This window comes from Pteropus medius, unplaced genomic scaffold (assembly GCF_902729225.1).
Source record: "Pteropus medius unplaced genomic scaffold, Ma_sr-lr_union100, whole genome shotgun sequence".
Lineage (NCBI taxonomy): Eukaryota > Metazoa > Chordata > Mammalia > Chiroptera > Pteropodidae > Pteropus > Pteropus medius.
Window position 1 is genome coordinate 2,426,859 of NW_024344253.1, and position 20,707 is coordinate 2,447,565.

Here is a 20,707-nt window from a genome sequence, read left to right on the forward strand (position 1 = left end):
CAATAAGACATATTTGGAAGTGTGGATATTTGAAGAAGTGTCATTAAAGGGAGAGATGCACCATCCTTTTCCCCTTCCCTCCTTCTTTGGCAGCTCTAACTTCCAACTTGAATAGCAAGGTGGGCTGGGGGATATCAGAGTGGAAACATAGAAACCTGTTGACAAGAAAAAGGTACTGCATGTTCTGTACTACATATCTCTGGACTTCCTTACATGAGAAAGAAATGTTACTGTCTTGTTTAATCCACTTTTATTATTATTTTCTATATTATGCCCCATAATCTGGTTCTTACTGTGCCTGAGGTGATTCTGGTAGCCAACTAGGTATGGGAAGCACTGATAGACCAATCAGCAAGGAAAAAATAGTCAGATCCAGAATGTAAATAAGTGTCAAAATGAAAGCATTTGGCTTATGTGCTTAAAAGACAAATGGGAAATCATATCACCATAAGTTAGTGTTTTTCTTAAAATCTATCAAGATGTCAAAAATCCTAAACCAAAAATTACTCACTTCAAAAAATGATCAATGAAAATGTTGTGCCAGCACAGAAAAAAAAATGATTCATTTTAATCTTCATTGATGTCGACTGCTAATAGGTTTCTCTATTTTAACTGATATGAATTTTTTATGATATGGCAAAATGATATGAATAAAAATTTACCCAATGTTCCCTTATAAAGTGTTTTCTGGAAACTACCCATAATCATCCCCTGCACGGAACTCTCTCCCTTGAATCCACACTCCCAACCAAGCTGTGTTAAACACCTCCTATAAGGCTATGGGAGAGAACATTCTTCAGAGTTCCCAAGATACACCATCCCTATCAATATTCTCTGACTTAATTTCAGGATTTGTTCTCAGCCTAATACATATTTCAAACAAGAAGTCAGTTTAACTCCTTTTTTTCAAAATTTTATACCTCTTGAAAAAAATACTTATACACATTTTCTAATGTTCTTCCATCAAATGACTGTTTATTAATAGCTGATGTTGAATGTGGAACTCTAGTATGTCAGGCATCTTGCTAAGTGTTTTCTAAGTTGATCGTCACAATAATCCTATGATGCCATTAGAATTATTATTGCCGGTTTACAGGCAAGGAAACAAAATTACAAGAAGGCTGAGTAATTTGCCCAGAAAGTGACAGAGATTCTAACCCACATGTATGGGCTTCAGATACTACACTGTTAATCAGTACGCTGTACTTTCTCCATAGGCAGCAATAATATTAGCTTCATATTTATTTTTAATGTAACTGAAGGATTGCTGTATATTCAATGTAAATAATGAAATCTGTCTTGCTTTGGGGCACATAAGTCATACTTAAAGAAAAGTCTATAATCTGTCTAATAGCCACAACATCTAATAAACTTTCTGGTACACATCAAATACCTATAGTTAGTTTAAACAAAGAAAAAGAGGCAAAACTTAGAAAAATTATTAAGAAAGTTCTAGCAGGAGTTGATGTCAATGAATATAGGTTGTGAAGAGACATAAAAATAAATGTACCTCCAATGTCAACAATTTGTGACACAAGGGGAATGGTAATTACAGAAAATAAAAATTGAGATAGAGAACTAACTTAGGAAAAAAGTTCGATTCTTTTTGGCACATCATTTGAATATTCGTATCATCTTATAAATTATACATGGAGTAAAAAAAAGTTGACAGTGAAATATAGCATGTTTCAAGTGCCTTTCAATTATTGGATTTGAAATAAATCCAGACATCTTATCTGAAAAGCTAAGATTTTTCCTTAACTGTAATCACAGATGCTCTAGTCCCAAAAATACAGTTTACAACTGAGAAATGTCAAGTAACACTACTTCCGCTATAATAGAAATTACGTACTTAACACTTTCGATTTATAAAATTTTTTACATACATTATTAGATTATGTATTTTCATTGAAATCTACACTGTCTAAAATTTTCCCCTTATGTAACTGTCTTTTCCACTAGACTTTGAGCTTATCGAGTATAATAGCTGGCTATGACTCATCTCAGTATCTTCAATATCTTGTATAGGACATAATATAAAGGAAGCTTGTAGTGAATTGCATTGCACTCCCTTAGTGTTAGAGCCATAAGGGACATCCACTTAAAGATGAACATAATAAGGTGAAAGGACAACCCAGATTACAAGCCGTCAAGATTAGAACCAGGTCTTTTGACTTCACTATATCACCAAATTCATATAAAAATATTACTACAAAGAAGGCCTCAAATATTTGGAGGTATCCACTATTTTGCATGGCCTCTGACCCTATCTACATCTGACTGGAAGCAGGAATCAGAAGATGTATAAATAATAGGACCAGAGAGAGGTCAGAAGTTCAATGTTTCAGATTTATTGGATAAAGCTAGATTTCTTTTATTTCACCAAGAAAGATTACATGATCCCTATTTAAAATAATTCTCTAAGCATTAAGAGTTTTCCATTGCCATTGAAATACTCATCTCAAGATGAGTAAATTATCACCATTACTTTCAATACAAAGCTTCTTACACTTCAGCTGTCATTTTACAGATTCACACTGAAAATAAATTTTAAGCAGTTGTATTGCTCTATAATGAGTAATAATTTCACCAAATTAGTAGCATTCAGCTTCTAGTGAGATTTCTTTATTATTTTATTCATAGAATATTTTGTAAAAGGAGCACACTAAACAGAACCATTTACCTTTAAAACTTTTCTCAAATAAGGCATACCACTAGGAAACAATTAGCTATTATTCTCTATTTTAAGTTAAACAACTGTAATAACTTCCAGGTGTTTGATAAAAGATACTTCCTATCACTGTATAGATCCACGTACTTTCTATAAGCCTTCCTGGCACTTAAACTTATTCGAAGGTATAAACATTTTTCTCAAGGATGATAGATATTAGTTATAATTAAGGTTATTGTGCTGGCATAGAAGAGAATTTGACTTACTGGAAGACTCTACGATGGAAGGTAACAAGTTGCTACGTGATTACATAGCAGGATTAATTGTCAGCAACTTTCGTGCTATTTACTCACTTGTTAAGATTTAAGGACACAAAGGAGCTAGATAGATGATTAATACATCTCTTGTAGTATCTACAATGAAGTGAAATAAAAGCTTAAAGGATTAGGAACAATGTGTTTAACAATATGACAAAGAAATGTATCTTAGATTTCTTTTGCCTTAAAATTTGTTACATCGACTATAATAAATTTTTATTGGAAAAGTTTAATTAAAATGAAATTTAACCCTCCTGAAAATGCAGGATAATAAATACCCCAAATATTTTGAGTTATCTACTATTTTATATTGGATGAAGTATTTGATAACTTTCAAATCTATATATAAATGGTGTTTCTCACAATTCAAGTATACACTCCAAAGTAGAGCTTCTGCTATAACCAGAATCTTAAAATAGCAAAAATTACTAGTCTAATAAAGCAATATCTAACATGAGCGAGGCTGTGGAATGTCCTGTGGTTATTAAATTAATTCTATTATAAACATGGCAATATGTTTAGGATCAATTATGCTTCTTAAAACTATTCCTTGCTCATACAACTCAATAACAACAACAACAACAACAAAAATGAACCAACCAAAATATGGGCAGAGGACTTGAACAGACACTTCTCCATAGAGGACATACAAATGACCGACAAATATTTGAAAAGATGCTCAACATAGCTAGCTATTAGGGAAATACAAACCAAAACCACAATGAAATACCATCTTACACCTGTTAGAGTAGTTATAATCAATAGGACAAATAATAACAAATGCAAGAGAGGATGCAGAGAAAAAGGAACCCTCATACACTGCTGGTGGGACTGCAAATTGGTACAGTCACTAAGGAAAACAGCATGGAGGTTCCTCAAAAAACTAAGAATTGATCTACCATATGATCCAGCAATCCCTCTACTGGGTATTTACCGCCAAAGACTTGCAAACCTATATCCAAAGAGATATTTGCACACTGATGTTCACAGCAGCATTATTCACAGTGGCCAGGACATGAAAGCAACCGAAGTGTCCTACGATAGATGATTAGCTAAAGAAGTTGTGGTACATATATACGATGGAATATTACTCAGCCATAAGAAGAGATGAAGTACTGCCATTTGCGACAACGTGAATGGACCTCGAGATAATCATGCTAAGCAAAATAAGCCAGACAGAAAAAGCTGAAAATCACATGATATCACTTATACGTGGGATATAAACCTATAAGCAACAAATAAACAGAACAGAGACTCGTGAACATGGACTATAGACTAGTGGTTACCAGAGGATAAAGGGTAGAAGGGAGAGGTAGATGGGGTAAAGGGGGTCAAATATGTGGTGACAGAAAGAAATCTAACTATGGGAGGAAAACACACAGTGTAAAGTATACAGAGGAAACTTATTGGATTTTGTTAACCAATGTCATCATAAAAAAATAATTAATTAAAAAAAATCTATTCCTTGAAAAACTTGGTATTATCCTAAAATTCATTGTTTTTCACTTCCTAGCCCATTATTTGGTAACTTAAATTAGTTAAACTATACTAGAGTAACCTAGAGATCCAAATAGTTAATGTTCTAAAAATCTTAACTTAAAACTTTAGTTGGCCTTTTAAAAAACAAAAACAAAAACAAAAAAACTGTGCTTTTCCAAAACTCCTAGGCAAATGGCAAAGACAAAAATAAAAATGTCCCCAAATATAACAGATGAATAGAAATTGGAATAATACTAATAGAAACAAGGAGAAGATGGAAAGGGGTGCAGAGAGTCAACGGTGTGCTGGATCCTGCTCCAGTGAGCACTGGGAGCCTATAGTTAACATCATTTTCCAACTCCACATTTTTAGGGCTTCAAATCTGCCATAGAAGATGTATTTACCCAATGTTAATCAGCAAACGCTACAAATCAGGGCTTCCCTTCTCTCTCCCTCCCCCCACTCCCAATTAATCTTTTACCAGCATGTCACTGGAAGAAACAGTAGAGAGCACCATTTCTTTTCCTTAAAGAGCCTCTTCATTTCTTTCTTATTTTTATTTTGTGCATTCGTTATACTAATGAAAATTAAACTACATTTAAAGATGCCATTATTAAAACAATGAGATAATTCAGAGATTATTCCATAGGATTCACTGGGCAGCAAGGCAATCATAACATTTCAGTGACAGACAATATCTTTATAACAATGAAAGGAACTCAAAGTTCCATGTCAATCCAAAGTAGCTTCCATGGGTGTGAAAAGGCACTGGTGAGCTTAAGTTACAGCATGAGAACTTGCATAACTAGTCAGTGTAACTTAATTTCACCAGAAAACTTGACTACAAGAATAAAAGTTATCAAACTCTGGTTAATATTTATTTTTAAGCCACATATTTTTATGAAGGTATACTATTTTAAAATTGAGAAACTAAATGAATGCATAATTCCTGATTCATTTCATTTTCAGATTAACTGAGAAGTAGAGAAAATTGTTTGTTTTAAACATTGTACTGCAAATTATAATAACACAATACATACCTCTAAGTATTTTCCATCACGGCATAATTAAATCAAAACTCTACAGTACTAAAGATGCAAAAGGGGCAAGTGGTTGGCTAATATAAAGTAATCGTAGACCATAGCCTTGTAATGACATTTTTTTAAATCCTACAGTATTAACGGCTTGTCTCGACAGTGGCATCGTTATTGTTATAGAGTTGAATGCAAAAGTCAAATGTACTTTCAGTAAAGGGGTCCAGTGAAGGAAAGTTTTAAAACACACATCTAAGTGTATAGAAACTGAAGGGGAAAGAAAAGGATATATAGAATCCCACAACCCAGTCCATTTTGCCTATTTATGTTTCCTACTTTGTCCAACAAATACAGAATCTGTCCTTTCAGAGGTCAAAGTAGCCTGACAAAGGGCAAAATGGTCAGTTGACACCATGTTGAGAAGTGATTAATGGTATCTCATCAGCTCCCTCCACTGCAACCATCTGGCCTGTGGATTAAAAGCCATTCATACTTTGCTTCATTTACACATATGAAGGACTCCTTGAAGAACTGAATATAAAACAATTTATTGAGAAATTTTGTGAATGCATACAGTAGGAAAAAATGAGGTAACATTTGAAGGACTTCCCACTCCTATACTTCTTTGATTCTTCATTTTCATGTCATGTATTTTAATGTCTGAATAAACAGTCACGTAAAACTGGGCTCATCTTCATGGGTTTTAGTCTCTACTACTGACTTTAATCAAACCGTTCAACCTTACTATGTCCTTGGCTTCATCGTTTCTGAAACTGAGACATCTTTTAAGGCTGGAAATATGTTTGGAAGTAAGGCAACAAGAAAAAAACACTGCTGTGAGTGTATAGACCCACATTCACCCCTCTTAACTCTGCCTGCTCCTGTACCTACACCTGTCTTACACTTGGCGCATTTCGGCCTGGTCAGCTCTCCTCCATCTGTTCTTGGAAAAAGACATCCAACTCATTTTACGACCCCTGAATTATTAGAGATTGCAGTGAAGACGGGAGAAGATTGTAACAAAACTTACATGAATTTCTTCACTATCAATTATTAAGTAAAATCAAAACAGTGTAAAACTGAATCATTGAGCTGCATGAATATGAATTTATAACCTGCATACATTAACCTCCAAGCACTTTTCACTTTCTGTCTTGATTTATAGTTATTTGTGAATTTTCCTCAAATTCCATTTTAGTATCATAAACTCATTTAGGAGAAACACATTTATCTTTTAGCCAGCCCCCATATAGTATTTAATGTAGTGCCTAGAATATAGCCGATACTTAACAGTAACTTATACAATTGAATAAAGGTATAAAAATTTTGTTGGTAACTTAAGCACTGAAAAATATATTTTAAAAATATACACATTTTTAGTATGGATTTTAAGTTACCTACTTGATTCTTTACCATATTTGATAAAAACATATTTTCCCCTTATGCAAGGACTGTATATGTCTGTAAGTTAAACAACTTCATGATAATACCAGCTTACATATGCTGGTATGAATTGTTCTTAATTCATTTGTTTCAAACAATAACATCGTGAGGTAGACAGAACAAGGATAATGATCTCCATCTCAGAGACAGGGAAGTCAGCTTAAGCTGACAAAGCTAAAAGAGGCACAACTAGGACTTTAATAGAATAGCTAGGCCTCTAAAATATAATATTTAACTCTAATTATTTCCTTAAACTATGAATTTGAATGTAATAAAGATCTCCCCTCTTATAAATGTTATAGACATCCCTAGCCTCACTATCTCTACTTCAAAAATATCTTTCCTCCTACCCTTCCTTCTTCCACAAATATTCTAGGTTCTTTGCAATTCTTACCAAAATCTGCATTTATTTGCTTGGGCCACCATAAAAAATTACTACAACCTGAGTGGCTTAAAACAGCAGAAATTTATTGTTTGATAGCTCTGGAGTCTAGAAGTTTGAAATTAAAGTGTCAATTGGGCCATATTTCTTGTGAAACTTGTAGTAGAAAATTCTTCATTGCCTCTTCTAGGTCCTGGTGTTTGCTGGCAATCCTTGCCATTCATTGGTTTGCCGATGCATCACTCCAGTCTCTCTGCCTCTGTACTCACATGGCCATCTTTTCTCACATTTTCTTTGCATAATCTCTCCTCTGTGTTCTCCCTTTATAATTAACTCTGTCCTCCTGTCATCTACCAACCCATTGGTCAACACACCACTCTCTGTCCCAATTCAGTGACAAATTCACATCAAATTTTCTGTTCTCTACCCTCTATTTTTTTCTAGCAGTCTTAGTGACTCAACCACCACTTAGATCATCCACCATCTGCCTCTTGCTCAACCATCTCACCACCAAAATTTGTTAACTTCCGCACCACCTCGACCACGGTCTCTCTTGACCTTGGCACTAATTATTGCGCCATCTCTGAAAGCTTTATTTCAAATATGCTACTCTGATCTTCACCTCTTACTCTTCCACCTTCTCAAAACTCTCTGACCTTACTGAGACTGCCAAACTGTTGAGCAAACACCTCTATTTTCACTGCGCATCTTTCCTTTCTATTCTGACTTCCCTCAGAGTAGATTCCATGATCCACCATCATTACATCTTCACAGCACCTTTAGTTCCCTGCATCTCTCTCTCTCTCTCTCTCTCATTCTCTCTCTCCCTCTCTCTGTCTCTCTCTCTGTCTCTGTCTCTCTGTCTCTGTCTCTGTCTGTCTGTCTCTGTCTCTCTGTCTCTCGTCTCTCTGTCTCTCTGTCTCTGTCTCTCTCTCTCTCCACTTTATTGCCCAGGCAAATCGTAATCCAATTAAGCCCCCCTTTTTTTTTTTTAAACTACTCTGAGCCCAAGCAGGTAAAAGTAGCTGGAAAACCCACAATTATGTTCACTGCTCTCATGGAAAACACTGCTTATCAATCCTACTCTACTTTCTTACTATTTTCATTCTCCCACTTTCCAGAATGTCTATTCATATTTGTGTCTATTCTTCAATCTATATCCTGCTTTCCTCTTACCCACAGTTAGTGATCTTGACTCATACTCTTATTAAAAAAATTAAAACCAGCAGTTGGAAACTCGCTCTTCTTCCCAACACCCAACATTCTACCTCTCTGCTTTCCATCCTAATCTAATGCTTATGCTGTCAATCCTATTCCTGCTCATCAAAAAAATCCTTTTAAACAGGTAATTACAACTTCTATGTCCTTCAACACTGGTGTCTCTTTCTTCTGGACCTCTTCCATTAACATATGCACATGTTCTATTCTCTTCTTCTGGCTACTACCCTTTTTCTCTGTTCCTCTTGACAGCAAATATTTCTCCAGAGTTTTCTAGTGCTGCCTCACTGCCTTCCAGCCTGTTCTCAATGCATTCTTACTGGGTTTTCTCCAAGCTAGCTACTGCTGTCTTGTTTGCAACTGTTTTTAATTTCTCCACATTAACTAAAAAGAATCTTTATGTTCTCATTTTACCCTTTCGAGTTCAATAGAGAATTGACTATAAGCCATCCTTCCCCCTTCCTTGGTTTCTGTGATACCAGAGACTCCTCAGCCACTTTCTCCTCTTCTCAATGCCTAAATCCTGTCCTTTCTCTAGCTCCACTTCTCTAAGTAGTCTCTAAAACCTGACTTTAAATCAATAATTCCTCAATTTCTTTCACCAGCTATGACTTCACTAACCTCCAAATGCTTATTTCAGCTGTCTATCTGATAGTTTTATTTTGGTATTAAAAGAAATTTCAAACTTAATGCCATTAAATACAACATTTGTATCCCCCACCCCCACATCTGTTACCTCTTTTTTCTCCTCAGACTAAGTTCAATCCCATTTTTTAGATGTGCTTTCTTTTTTTTCCTCAAAAGCCATGGCAGACTTCTGGTCTTTCAAGTGTGAGTTTGAATATCACCTTCACAAGAAAGCCTTCTCTGACTCCCACATATAAATAATGCCCTACCTGTCATTCTGGATCATTTTATTCTAGTTTACTTTTACCAAAGCCCATAATACTATCTGAAATTACCATACATTCAAATTTTTTTTACTACCTATTATTCCTCTACTGCAATGCAACTTTATTGAGAACAGAAATCTTTTTGTCTTGTTTGCAACTGTTTTTAAAATCCTGACCAATGCCTAGGACACAGTGAGAATTAATAAGTATTTTTGAATGAACAAAACAGTTACAGTAAATGCCTATGTTTAAAAAAAAGAAAACAGATTTTCAAAAAGAAAGGCCATTGGAGTCAAACAATAATTTGACAGATGAAAAAACGAAAACCTAGAAACTGAAAGTTATTTGCCAAGGTCAAAAACTAATAAGAAGCATATCTAGGATATGAATATTATCATTCAAATTCCAGAGCCTACACTCTTAACCACTGATCTATGCTACACTCTCATTATAATTAAAATAAATAATAATGATCGATTCAGTACATGTCATCAATAAATATTATAATAGATTGAGTCAACTGATCTATTGCTGTTTCTGAATTTATCTGAGGTTAATTTTAGTGGAACGTATGTTTCCAAAATACTATTTACTTTGTTTTGATTTTAGAACTAATTAGCATTTATTTTCCTTAAAATCTGTAATATTTTTATTTTTATTACTTGTACTTATTTCTTACACTAAAATTCTGTTAAAATAATTTAAAAGAAAATCAAACTATTTTAAAATGTAAGAAAACATTCAAATTTACTAGTATTAAAAAATGCAAATTAAACCAGTTTTTACCTAATTGTTTATTAAAAATAAAAATAATTATTAATGAAAGGTTATAATTTCATACATGTTCATACACTAATAGCAGCCATATGAATTGGTACAATTAGAAACATTACAAATCCTTAAAACATTCATACCTAGCATTGATAATTTCTAGAATCCTTTCATATAATGTGATCTTAAAGAAGTATAAAAAATATTTTAAGTTTTGTTTATTACTGTCTAGTGTTGGGGTAGAAAAGTGAGGGGCAAACATTTTCATGAACCATGTAAGAATTTCCTTCTACAACTGTTTTTATCTCTTTCAAAAAAGACAGAGACTTAAGCACACCAGTTTGGAGTTTGTGTTACAAGTAAGGTTTAACTTTAAAATGAAGCATGAATCAAGAGTTAGTTTGTTTAACACACCTAAGACAGAAAAATGTTTTGCTTTATTAAATTTGTCACCATGAGAAAAATGTTTTGAGTCAAAGTAGTTACACTTACTGCCCCTTTTCCCTTTGAATACCCTGAAAAGAAAAAGAAAAAAAAATTGTACACACATGGGTGCTGTGCAGGTATACAAACACACACTCCTCCTCTCACACACACACACACATACACACAACCACTCATATATCTAATGTAAAGACCTAGGGTGGAAGAATCCTTTGAGAATCTGGTCTGCCAGAGTGGTGTGAGGGTGGAGAATGTACAATATAAAAGTGTCCATCTTTGTTCACATGTTGAAATATCAGCTTTTGGTGTTACATTTATCCATTCAAGATTACGACCCAAAATGTATTCATTCGCAGTAACAACCTGAGACCCATCCTTACTCTTCCTGTTTTCACAGGGGAGAAAAAATAAGGAACCATCAAGCAATCAAGCCATGATCTAGATGGAATCATCAGGTCAGGACTGAGTCCAAAGCAAATCACATCCACATCAGAGGAAACTTCATCCAGACGCCTAAGCTTTCTGTAGCCTGTGTCAGAGGTGGGAGCATGAGGCAAACAGGTAATTGGTTCCAATTCTATTTTGTCCTGTCTTTGCATCCAATAACGGGCTCCTTTTCGTTTGTAAATACACTTTCAAAAGATGTTTAAGTTAGGTGAGAAGGGCAGAACTGAAATGCACTACATATCATTGAAACCAACCCTCTCAAGTCTATTTACAACACAATGCTTCAAGCAAAAAAAAAAAAAATTGTTCAAGTATTATTCTTAATAAATACTACTAAAAACAAAGTAAGTGTCCGATAATAAAAGGGAAGCTTGAATAAACTTTGGTATCTTCGCTTCCATGGAATATCACACTATTTAAAACTATTTTAAAAGTTAGTAAGAATGTGAGCAGATACTTCTGACATAATAAGAAAGCAAATATAAAACTGTATATGATTAAAACTATTCAAAGGAAAAAAAACCCACGCTTAGGAATGAAATATAATAAATAACTTCAGCATGGCTGTTTCAGGTGGTGTGGCTATATGTCTGGGGTCTTTTCACTTTTTTTTTTTTTTGCATCATTTAAACCTTCTGTGATAATTATGAAAAAACAAAAAAATCAACATAATGAAAAATACTTTATGAAAATTAAACCAGAAAAAGAATATTTTGCTGTGAAAGTTGTATGCTTTAACCCTAAGGGTCTGTGAAGAAGAATGTCTAAATGTCTTTCTTCTTTGAATTGTATAGGATTTCAAACTTTTTACCCCATCACTCCCTAACATTTGTCATGGAGGGATATCTCTGAAAGAAGTTCATCAAAACTTTGAAGTTGTGTGGTGCAACGAGTCAGAGAAAGGTGACTGGAATTCCCTGTGGGGCTGAGTACCTCACCATCTCTGTTCTGGTTTCCATTGACAGTTATCAATAACAAATACACTGGTGAAACCAACGTAGAAAGTCCCATCATTTTTTGGAATCTATGTTCTTAATTCCTATCTAAAAAGAGCATTATTCTAGATCACCCTTATAGAACTCCAGATGTATGTGTGTGTGTGTGTATATATATATATACACACACACACATATATATAATATATGAATGAACTTTTTCTATGTGTTCAGGAGATATTTTGCTCATTCATTTGGTTGAAAGGAAAAGGAAACAGGCAAGCATAGACACGTGGATAAGTACACCAAATCCATACAGCTGATATAAACAGTACATTTAATCCTACCTAGCATATAAAATAGAGTAGCCGTGACACGACCACCTCTGCATTTCCTTAATATGATCGCTCAGCAGCAGGTCACATGTCCAAACAATTTCACCATTGCCATATTTATTTCAAACCATCCTTAAAAGACTGATCAATAGTGAACTCACTGAGGCATTAGCAAACTCTTCACGGGAGCTGAATGATTTCACAAGGCCAGAGAGCAAGGGTCTGGACACAGAGAGCAGAAATACCCCCAGGCTTGTCCCTTATCCCAGAATACTTATTTTAATTAAGATATAGTAAATATGCATACTCTTCTATAGTTTTGCTGTAGATTTTCACACGACCTTTGCATTAGACTAACATTTTTAAAGTTTTAGCATATTACTCTAATCAATTTTTAATATAATTCAAAAGATTTTACAAAGATCTAACAAAAAATCCACTTAGATGAGTCAATCCTGGGTAGGTAAAACAAGCTGAAATTTGGGAGATTAAGTTTTGGGAGAGAAGGGAAAGTGCAGAGTGGGTGGGGAGTGGGTAACAGCAGAGAGTGCTGGGTAATAAAATATGGGGGAGGGAGAGTACAGTCTGGGCTCTGTCCATGAGCGCCATCTGTATAAATCAGGCTTGGAGTTGACAGGTAATTTTGTGTGGGTCCCCTGAGAAGTGGCCCTCAGGGCTTCATTATCGATGAAGAGATTTTTCTTCAAAGTGGCCCAGTCAGAAGTGCCTCCAGGGGACATTCATAAGCACTCATAATATCAATTTCCAAGCACCTGGGAGGTAGGGACACAGATTGTCTCTTTAATTATTATGATCGAGGTAGAGGACAGTGAGAATGCTATCACGCAACCGAGCTGAAATTCTCAAAGAAATAAAATTATTATAATCTAGCACAAAAAGTTTATTATCTGAATCATACTTCAGAAAGGGCATGGTTTACCTTTTCCTAGTGCAAAATAGGTTGATCTCCAACTCTTTCCTTCCTAAAACTTAAAAAGTTATTTATGAACAAATACACTGTATGTAGGGATGCTCAGAAGTCTAGAAAAAAAACCTTCCTTGGAAGCTAATATGCTTGCTTAGAAAAATTATAAGCTTAGTCCAGTTTGTACGAAGAGATAATCTGAGTTTTTTGTTTTTTGTTTTTTTAATAATCGCACTGGGATATCTTTTCAGAAAGAGATACCGAATTCCTTCTAAATATCATTGAAAATGCCAAGAAATAATTTTCACCAATGCACTGTTTCTGATCTAGTCTCAAAAACATTCAGAAAAACACCAAAGAATTAATCCACTGTAATAAAACAGTAGGGTTTGGGGGTCAGTCCTGGATTTGAATCATTCCTCAGTATATTAAGTGTGGATAATTCTGTATAGACAAAGCCAATGCCACATACTTTCTTTCAATCTTCTACAGTTTACACTAGAGGGCTGGCAATGCAGCGTGTATTAAAAATATTTTTTAAATAGAAGCAAAAAGCAAAATGAGTCTCTCATTTGATGTGAATTTCAGAAACTGCCCTATCTCACTGGTAATACAGCTAGAATTCAGGAAATTTCCCATAAGACATATCTGCAACATTTGTGAATGTATCATGAGCCTCTCTTAACTTCATTGACTCTTCCCTCCCTCACATATTTTAACAGACTTTGATACCACTAGTTAACTCTTGGACTGAAAACAAAATTCTAACTAATGATGTTTATATAACACACATGATATATGCAATAATAATATTTAAAATTACTACTACCATTAAAAAGCATACATTTTACATGACAGATGCTGTCTAAGGCAGCACATGTACAGGACTCCAATTAACTCTTACAGCCATTGCATGAAATAATTAAGATTAAATCAAATGACAGAGGATAAAATGACAGTCCAAGAAAAAACTCAACCACAACCACACAAATAAAAATAATAAACCCAGCCATGTTTTAATACAATGCTTTTTTAAACTAATCACAAGATTAACCCAGAAAAAGAATATTTTGCTGTGAAAGTTGTATGCTTGATGTTGTGAAATACAAAATAAATAATTTTATATGAAAGTACTGAGTTCTAACACCAACGCATAGATATCCATTCCATCTAAAAGTTATATGTTGAGTTAAATGTAGATATTTCGTATCTACTAGTATAACATTTTAATTAAAAGCAATAGAAGTAATAATTATAAACCACAGGAAACACATAATCCTATTAAGAGTTATCTCAGTAGTATAATTGGCTCCAGGATATCTGTGAACACTCACATTATTGTTGTTTGACACAGAGGATTAAGAGCAAATAAAGTCCAGAAGGTAAATATGTCATATTTGAAAATCAAAATTGTGATTATAGATAAGTTTATAATCTTAGAATGTCTTATTAAATATTTTGAATCAAGGCAGGATATAAATGGCAGAATTTTTCTTATAGTTTTAAGGACTGAAGGTTTCTGCCTCATATTTGTCATTGTGTCCATACAGCTAAGAGGCAGAAAAATAAATTGGCCAATCCTACTTTTCAATCTCCTCTTTAGCCACCTTGATTCCTGAATATATAGAATCATATTATTACTTTTTTCATCATATTATTACTTAATGTTTTTTCATCATATTATTACTTAATGTTTTTTCAGTCTCATTGTCTTTAATTTTAGTGTTTTATTAGGTTTATTATTAGAATTCTCCCACAGTGACCAGACATGTTTACCTTACTGGAACTTCTGTTTTTCAGTACTTGCATTGTTGCCTGTTTATACACAGTTTGGTAAAATTCTGTGTTCAAATAGTTAAAGAAAGATATGATTGCTTAAAGATCATCCAATTATCTCAGCATTTCGACTCTAGATTTTCTTGGAATTCTTATTAATTCCTTAGTGTAAATGTTCAGCTTTCCAAACCTGGATTTTTCTTCTAGAATGTAAAAAAGGAAGCTATTGAATTCTAGCACATTTTTATAATTAAGCAACCAGTCAACACTATCTGCTATGATCAAGATTAAGCAGATCCAATCTAAAAATCTCCCTAGTGATAGATTCATCATTAGTCATTAATCTCTCAGTTTTTAATTAAACTACTAAAACCAGTCATCTGAATTCATGTGTAGGAGGCAGAAATTTTTTTAACTGTACTTAACTACATATATATGACCATGCTTAACTACAGAAATGTATATTTTCTTAAAACTACAAGGAGCCATCGCTGGAATGAAGTAACTCTCTAAATCACATAGACATGTTTCTACTGCCAAGCTAAATTATTTAGAAAGGAGAAAGAAATACTTTAAAGTAAAAATAAGTATGGTCCGCTGGACAGCTTAAAGTAGGGAGGACCAGCACATTTTTTATAACTCAAACTCACAAAACAGGTTTAAAATTTAAAACAAATTTTTTTAAAACACTTTAAAAGCCTTAGCAAGTCAAGATAGCATTTCCATAGATCTGTGGTGGCCAGTCAATAAAAGGAAGAAGACAAGAAAAAACTATTATACACTGAGTAAAAACCATAAGTTTAAGTAGATAAATAAATAACCCATAGCTTGAATCCTTATTCTCTCCTTTGGATACCATCATTTTCCCTCAGGGCAAAAGCAGTTAAGATAAAGGGTATTCTGAAACAATCTTTTGCCACCTCTACCAGTTCACTCCCCATGATTTTCCTTTTTTTCAAAATACTCCTTAAAGTTTACTTCTTCCAAGTTGTTTCCATTACAGTTTCATTTTTCAAATCCATCATTTTATTATCTTATTTTCTTAATTAATAAACACAGAAAATTCTCAATTATCTTCTCAAATGACTAGAAGCTATAGCATAAGTAATTTAGAAACCATTTTTATTTGACTCAAAATGCACTGTAATATTATGAACAATGGGCTGAAGTCTCTTTTTATTCAAGGTAAATTTGAAATGAGTTTATAATCCCTCAATACTAACTGATAATTCAAGGGACAGACTTGATATGTGATTGTGGAAGCAGTAGAGTGGTAGGTAGCCATTCAGTCTGGTTGTAAATGTTTACCAAAATTACTAGTATTCAGAGTTAAAAGCTCCCTGCAGCTGCATACATTTTCCTTTGGCTACACTTTCATAGTCTGCTCTCAATTATCCATGTCAGTGGAGGGGAATAAGGTAGTGAACAAAAGTGAACTCTTCCAAAATCATTCTTAACTTGCTTTTAAATGTGTGGATATTGATATTATATTGGTTATCAATACAAACAAAATAAAGTACTATGGAAATACTGTTGAAGTCAGGGAAAATGATCAATGTCTGAAATTCATCTTCTTTGAAATCTTCCCAGGAGAATTTGTATTCAAAAGTCATCCGTGACAAAATTCAGCTGTATCCAAAAAATGAGTCCACAAAGTAAAATAACTTTTAAAAGTATATAGACAGTGTTAATAAGCTTTAGAATACTAAATTATTTTGTTGGCATTGATTTTCCTAATTTTTCTATATTTTCGCTTTTTAACATGTTTGTCCTTTTTCCCCAACAAGAAAATGTCAACTTATGACATTTGTTAATTATCTTTTCTATTATTATTTTCCTTACATAACAGATTATGCAAATGTGACTTAGAGAAGCTGGGTAACTTGCCTAAAATCACAGGGCTAAAAAGAGGTAGAACTAGACCTCCACTCCCTGGCTCTGAACCACATTAACGTGTCTGGGAAAAAATGTGACTTCTCATGCAACTTCTCCTATTACTACAGTGACTACAATTTTCAAGTGTGTGAGCTAGCTTCTATTGCCTAGTATCTATTACCTACTAATGTATCCTCGCTATGCCTATCCTCCAGCCCAGGGACATTACAGTTTTGGAGTTTGGTGACCTTCTGATTGTTTTTCATGCTCTGAACCCCTCAAACCCTGATGTGATATTCGATTAAGGCTAGAAATTATGGAGTGAGCACACAAAGCAACTTTTTACACCTCAATAACCTTTTTCCTCAGAAACAAATATATTTCTTGGCTGCCTCTCTGAAACCTAAGGTTCTGTAGGTAGCTTCCAGGGAAAACTAAATCACTGTTATGGTGGGTTGTCACCATTACCTTCTGTTCTTTCCACATTTATCAAGTGAACATGTTTCATACTGATAATTTTTTTAAAAGATTACTTGCTTCTCCGTTTATTTGAGACTAAGGCCAGATCAACCTCTAGACAACAGGTTTAATAAATTCATTCAAGAAAAATAAATCCAATGTATGCATTCAAATTGGATAGAAAACTCCGCTTTCATAATTCATTCTGATTCTTCAAATAAAAGTGAAATTTTGTGAGTCAATAAGATCAACTGTTTGAAGGTGTTCCTCTAGGCTTAACATATTTTTCATCACTGCATTATATTTTACTGATTAATTTCATACTCTTTCATAGTATTCTAGCTCATGAATCACCAGTATTACCTTGAGGGAAAAGTAAGGTACTGTGTGTGATGAAAGATGTTACTGTTCAAAGTGTGATGCATATATGAACCACATAAAAGCTGAAAAACCTGGAATACCACTGTTCTGGATTATAGGTAATATCAGGCAGACTGGTCATGTAGACTAAGGTTAGATTGAGGTGAGTAAGTGTGAGGGCTTGGCTTTTTAGTCTAGGTTGAAACAATAAATGACATTAAGCCAGTCACTTAATGTTTCACTGACATCTTTTTCCTTAGCGTAATGTGGTTAAGAACTAATTTCAAAGACAACTGCAAGAGAGATACAGAGAAAAAAATCAGTTAATCAGATAACATAACCATCCTGAAATTCAAAAATCAAAAGCCAAAAGCCACCTGCCCTCTGACATTCTTATATCTGAAATCAGAACTGTCTGAATGCTGTCAGAAGTTTGCTATTATTGACCTAGTAGGGGAAAAAAGGATTTGATTAAGTCAAAGGAACAAGGAACAAAAGACTATGATGTTAGTGAAGTATCTTTTACCCTGTGCACACATAAATATGTATTAGGTTAAATGTATCACATTGTTCAGTATGAAAAAGAAAATTATCCACAAGAGAAACCACAAGTAAATTAACTAGAGAGGTCCACATGATATACTTTGGCTCTTGTTACTAAAATGGATTTTTCAAAAACAATTTATGGAGTCTAGAGAAAACACTACTACCATCCCCCAAACGGAACCCAAAGTTCTTTCAACAATGACGGAGACAAAACATGGCAAACGCAGCTATTATGCAAACAGGTGGTTTTCAACTTTTGCTTGAGCCACTGAAAGGACTAAGGAAAGGAATATTTTGTCATTTGTAAAGAAAACATACACATGTATATGCATGTATACACATATCCTATCAGAGTAGGAGAGTGTAAATAAAGAAAAACCCCAAATAAAAGACAACAACAAACTAAAAAGCAGTTTATCTTGTCTCAGATATGCTGACATGGGTTAGTATCTTTAAAGTCACTGTTTATAATTAAATCCTTCTCATTTCATACATAAATGTCCTAGGAAGAACTCAAAGGAAACAATCATTCAGGCAAGACCTTATTCACAGGAAGCACGATGATATTTTTACAGAGGCAGAGTGCAACAGTGAATCAAAAACTGTTGAATGGAGAGAAAAACAGTTCGTTTTCTGATCGCACTGCATTTTCCATGTTCTCAATAGTTTGTTTCATTCTTCTCTATGTTAAATTATTTCTTAAGCAATACTATGGCTAGCGGGGACTGCCATAATCCGTGACACACAGATCTCCTTTATTTATATACTCTACCTTAGCAAATATTCAGGATTCAGATACTGGAGGTGAGGGCAGCAGACAGGTGTCCTGAAACGCATACCGGGGGCCGAAGGGGAGGTGCAGGGAGAGACTGGGTGAGAAATGGGCGCTCCCGTCCTGCAGAATCCACCTTTCTCCAACTCTTGTGCTTCTTCAGTCACACCATTCAGAACAGGACAGGCTTCCTTAACCCTCTCAGAAGTAAACAGCCCGCTTCAACCCAAAGGGCACCCGTTCCAGTCACGGGACCTCACTCTGTACCCGCCCGCCGGCACGGGTCTCTGGCTCCTCCGCACCCTGCAGACCTCCCGCGGAGGCCAAGTTTCCCTGTCCCGCACTCCCCACTGCGCGGCCACCGCCGCGGGGCCTCCACGGTCCCCACCAGCTGGGGCCCCCATCCGCCCCCGGAGAGCCGGCGCGCAGTCTGTACCTCGATGTCCGCCGCGTCCTTGCTAAGCACAGGGGCCATGGTAATGCCTACAGTCCGGAGTCCCCTAGAGGCAGACTCTCCGTGCGTCCTCAGGCTCCAGTCAGAAACCGAAGTGACAGCTTGCGGGAGCGCGAGTGGAAATAGGAAGTCAGGGTCCAGCAGCGCGGGGCGGGGCGGGCGGCGGTGACGCCCCGGGGCAGGGCGGGGCGGGCAAGCGAGGCCACGCCCCGAGGTGGGGCTTCGCTCCGCCCAGCGGCTCGGGCGCCCGCTTCAGCCCGCGGAGCGGTCTGGGAGCAGCGTGGCTGCCGGTAGCTCGCCTGGTTCCCTGCCCCCAACCTGGCAGCTTGATTTTCCTTTGCAGGCGGGAAGCAAGTGCTCTCTCAGGGACTTCGCTCTATAAACTGTTAAAAGCTGAGTTAGGGAGGCGGAGACCACAAGTGTCAGATCCACAGGATTAAAGGTAAAACAGTCGGTACACTAAGTTACAAACTGCTCCTTTCCTTTCCTTCAGCACGAACCCCGCAAGGTGCAGAAACATTGCATTTCAGGACACTTGAGGGCTGTTTAGGAATGAGGTCGTAAATGTTTCTCCATCCTTCCAACAAATAGGCGGCCAGGGCCCTGGACTGAGGTGAAAGACAGGGCGCGGGTTTTCTGAGTTGACAATCCCTGAAGCGGGAGGGGGCGCAAGAAAAAGTGATGCGAGGGAGCCAGGTGACCAACAGTTCCTACTGCCTGAAGGGGCCAGTAATAAGTACTGTGGGTGTTACAAAATCAAGGTATTTTTGGCAGAACGATCCATTCTCATAGCTTTAAAAAATAATTATTTTAAAGTGTGAAACTTAAAGAGTTGTTCTTTTTGTTTTGTTCTAGAGCTTGCTTGGGATAGGGGAGCGATTTCATTTACAGGTGGTCTCAATCTAGAAAATATTCACCTCATCTTTGATAATATTTGTACCCAGAAATCTTTTTCTCCCCCAGACAGACACACCATCCAACCTTCTCCCATAACACTTCCTGCTTATTTCTGTTAAGGCTTTTATCATATTTAATGCTCTTGGCTAGATTGTGAGCACCTTGGATTCAAGTATTTCCTCTTTATTGTTATTCTTTCATTAGTTCCTTCACCATTTAATTCAACAAGTATTTACCAAACATTTTCAATGTGTTAAACACTCTGTTAGGTGCT

The 20,707-nt window shown here is 35.6% G+C and overlaps 1 protein-coding gene across 3 annotated transcripts in view; it reads right to left on the bottom strand.

Annotated features, from left to right (window-relative positions):
* DPYD (dihydropyrimidine dehydrogenase) overlaps positions 1–19,680 on the bottom strand; it is a 701,368-nt gene extending 681,688 nt beyond the window's left edge. Inside the window, exons 1-2 of one of the 3 annotated variants that reach the window (XM_039869543.1) lie at positions 19,519–19,667; positions 19,083–19,136 (exon numbers count right to left, since the gene is read on the bottom strand). Coding sequence is in view for 2 of the 3 variants with exons in the window: in XM_039869542.1 (XP_039725476.1) it covers positions 19,519–19,557 (39 nt within the window). In the remaining variant the exon portion in view is untranslated. Of the gene's footprint in view, positions 1–19,082; positions 19,137–19,518 lie in introns of all 3 variants that reach the window. The other 2 variants (XM_039869542.1, XM_039869544.1) reach the window with 2 other exon arrangements.
* Between the last annotated feature and the right edge of the window lie 1,027 nt (positions 19,681–20,707).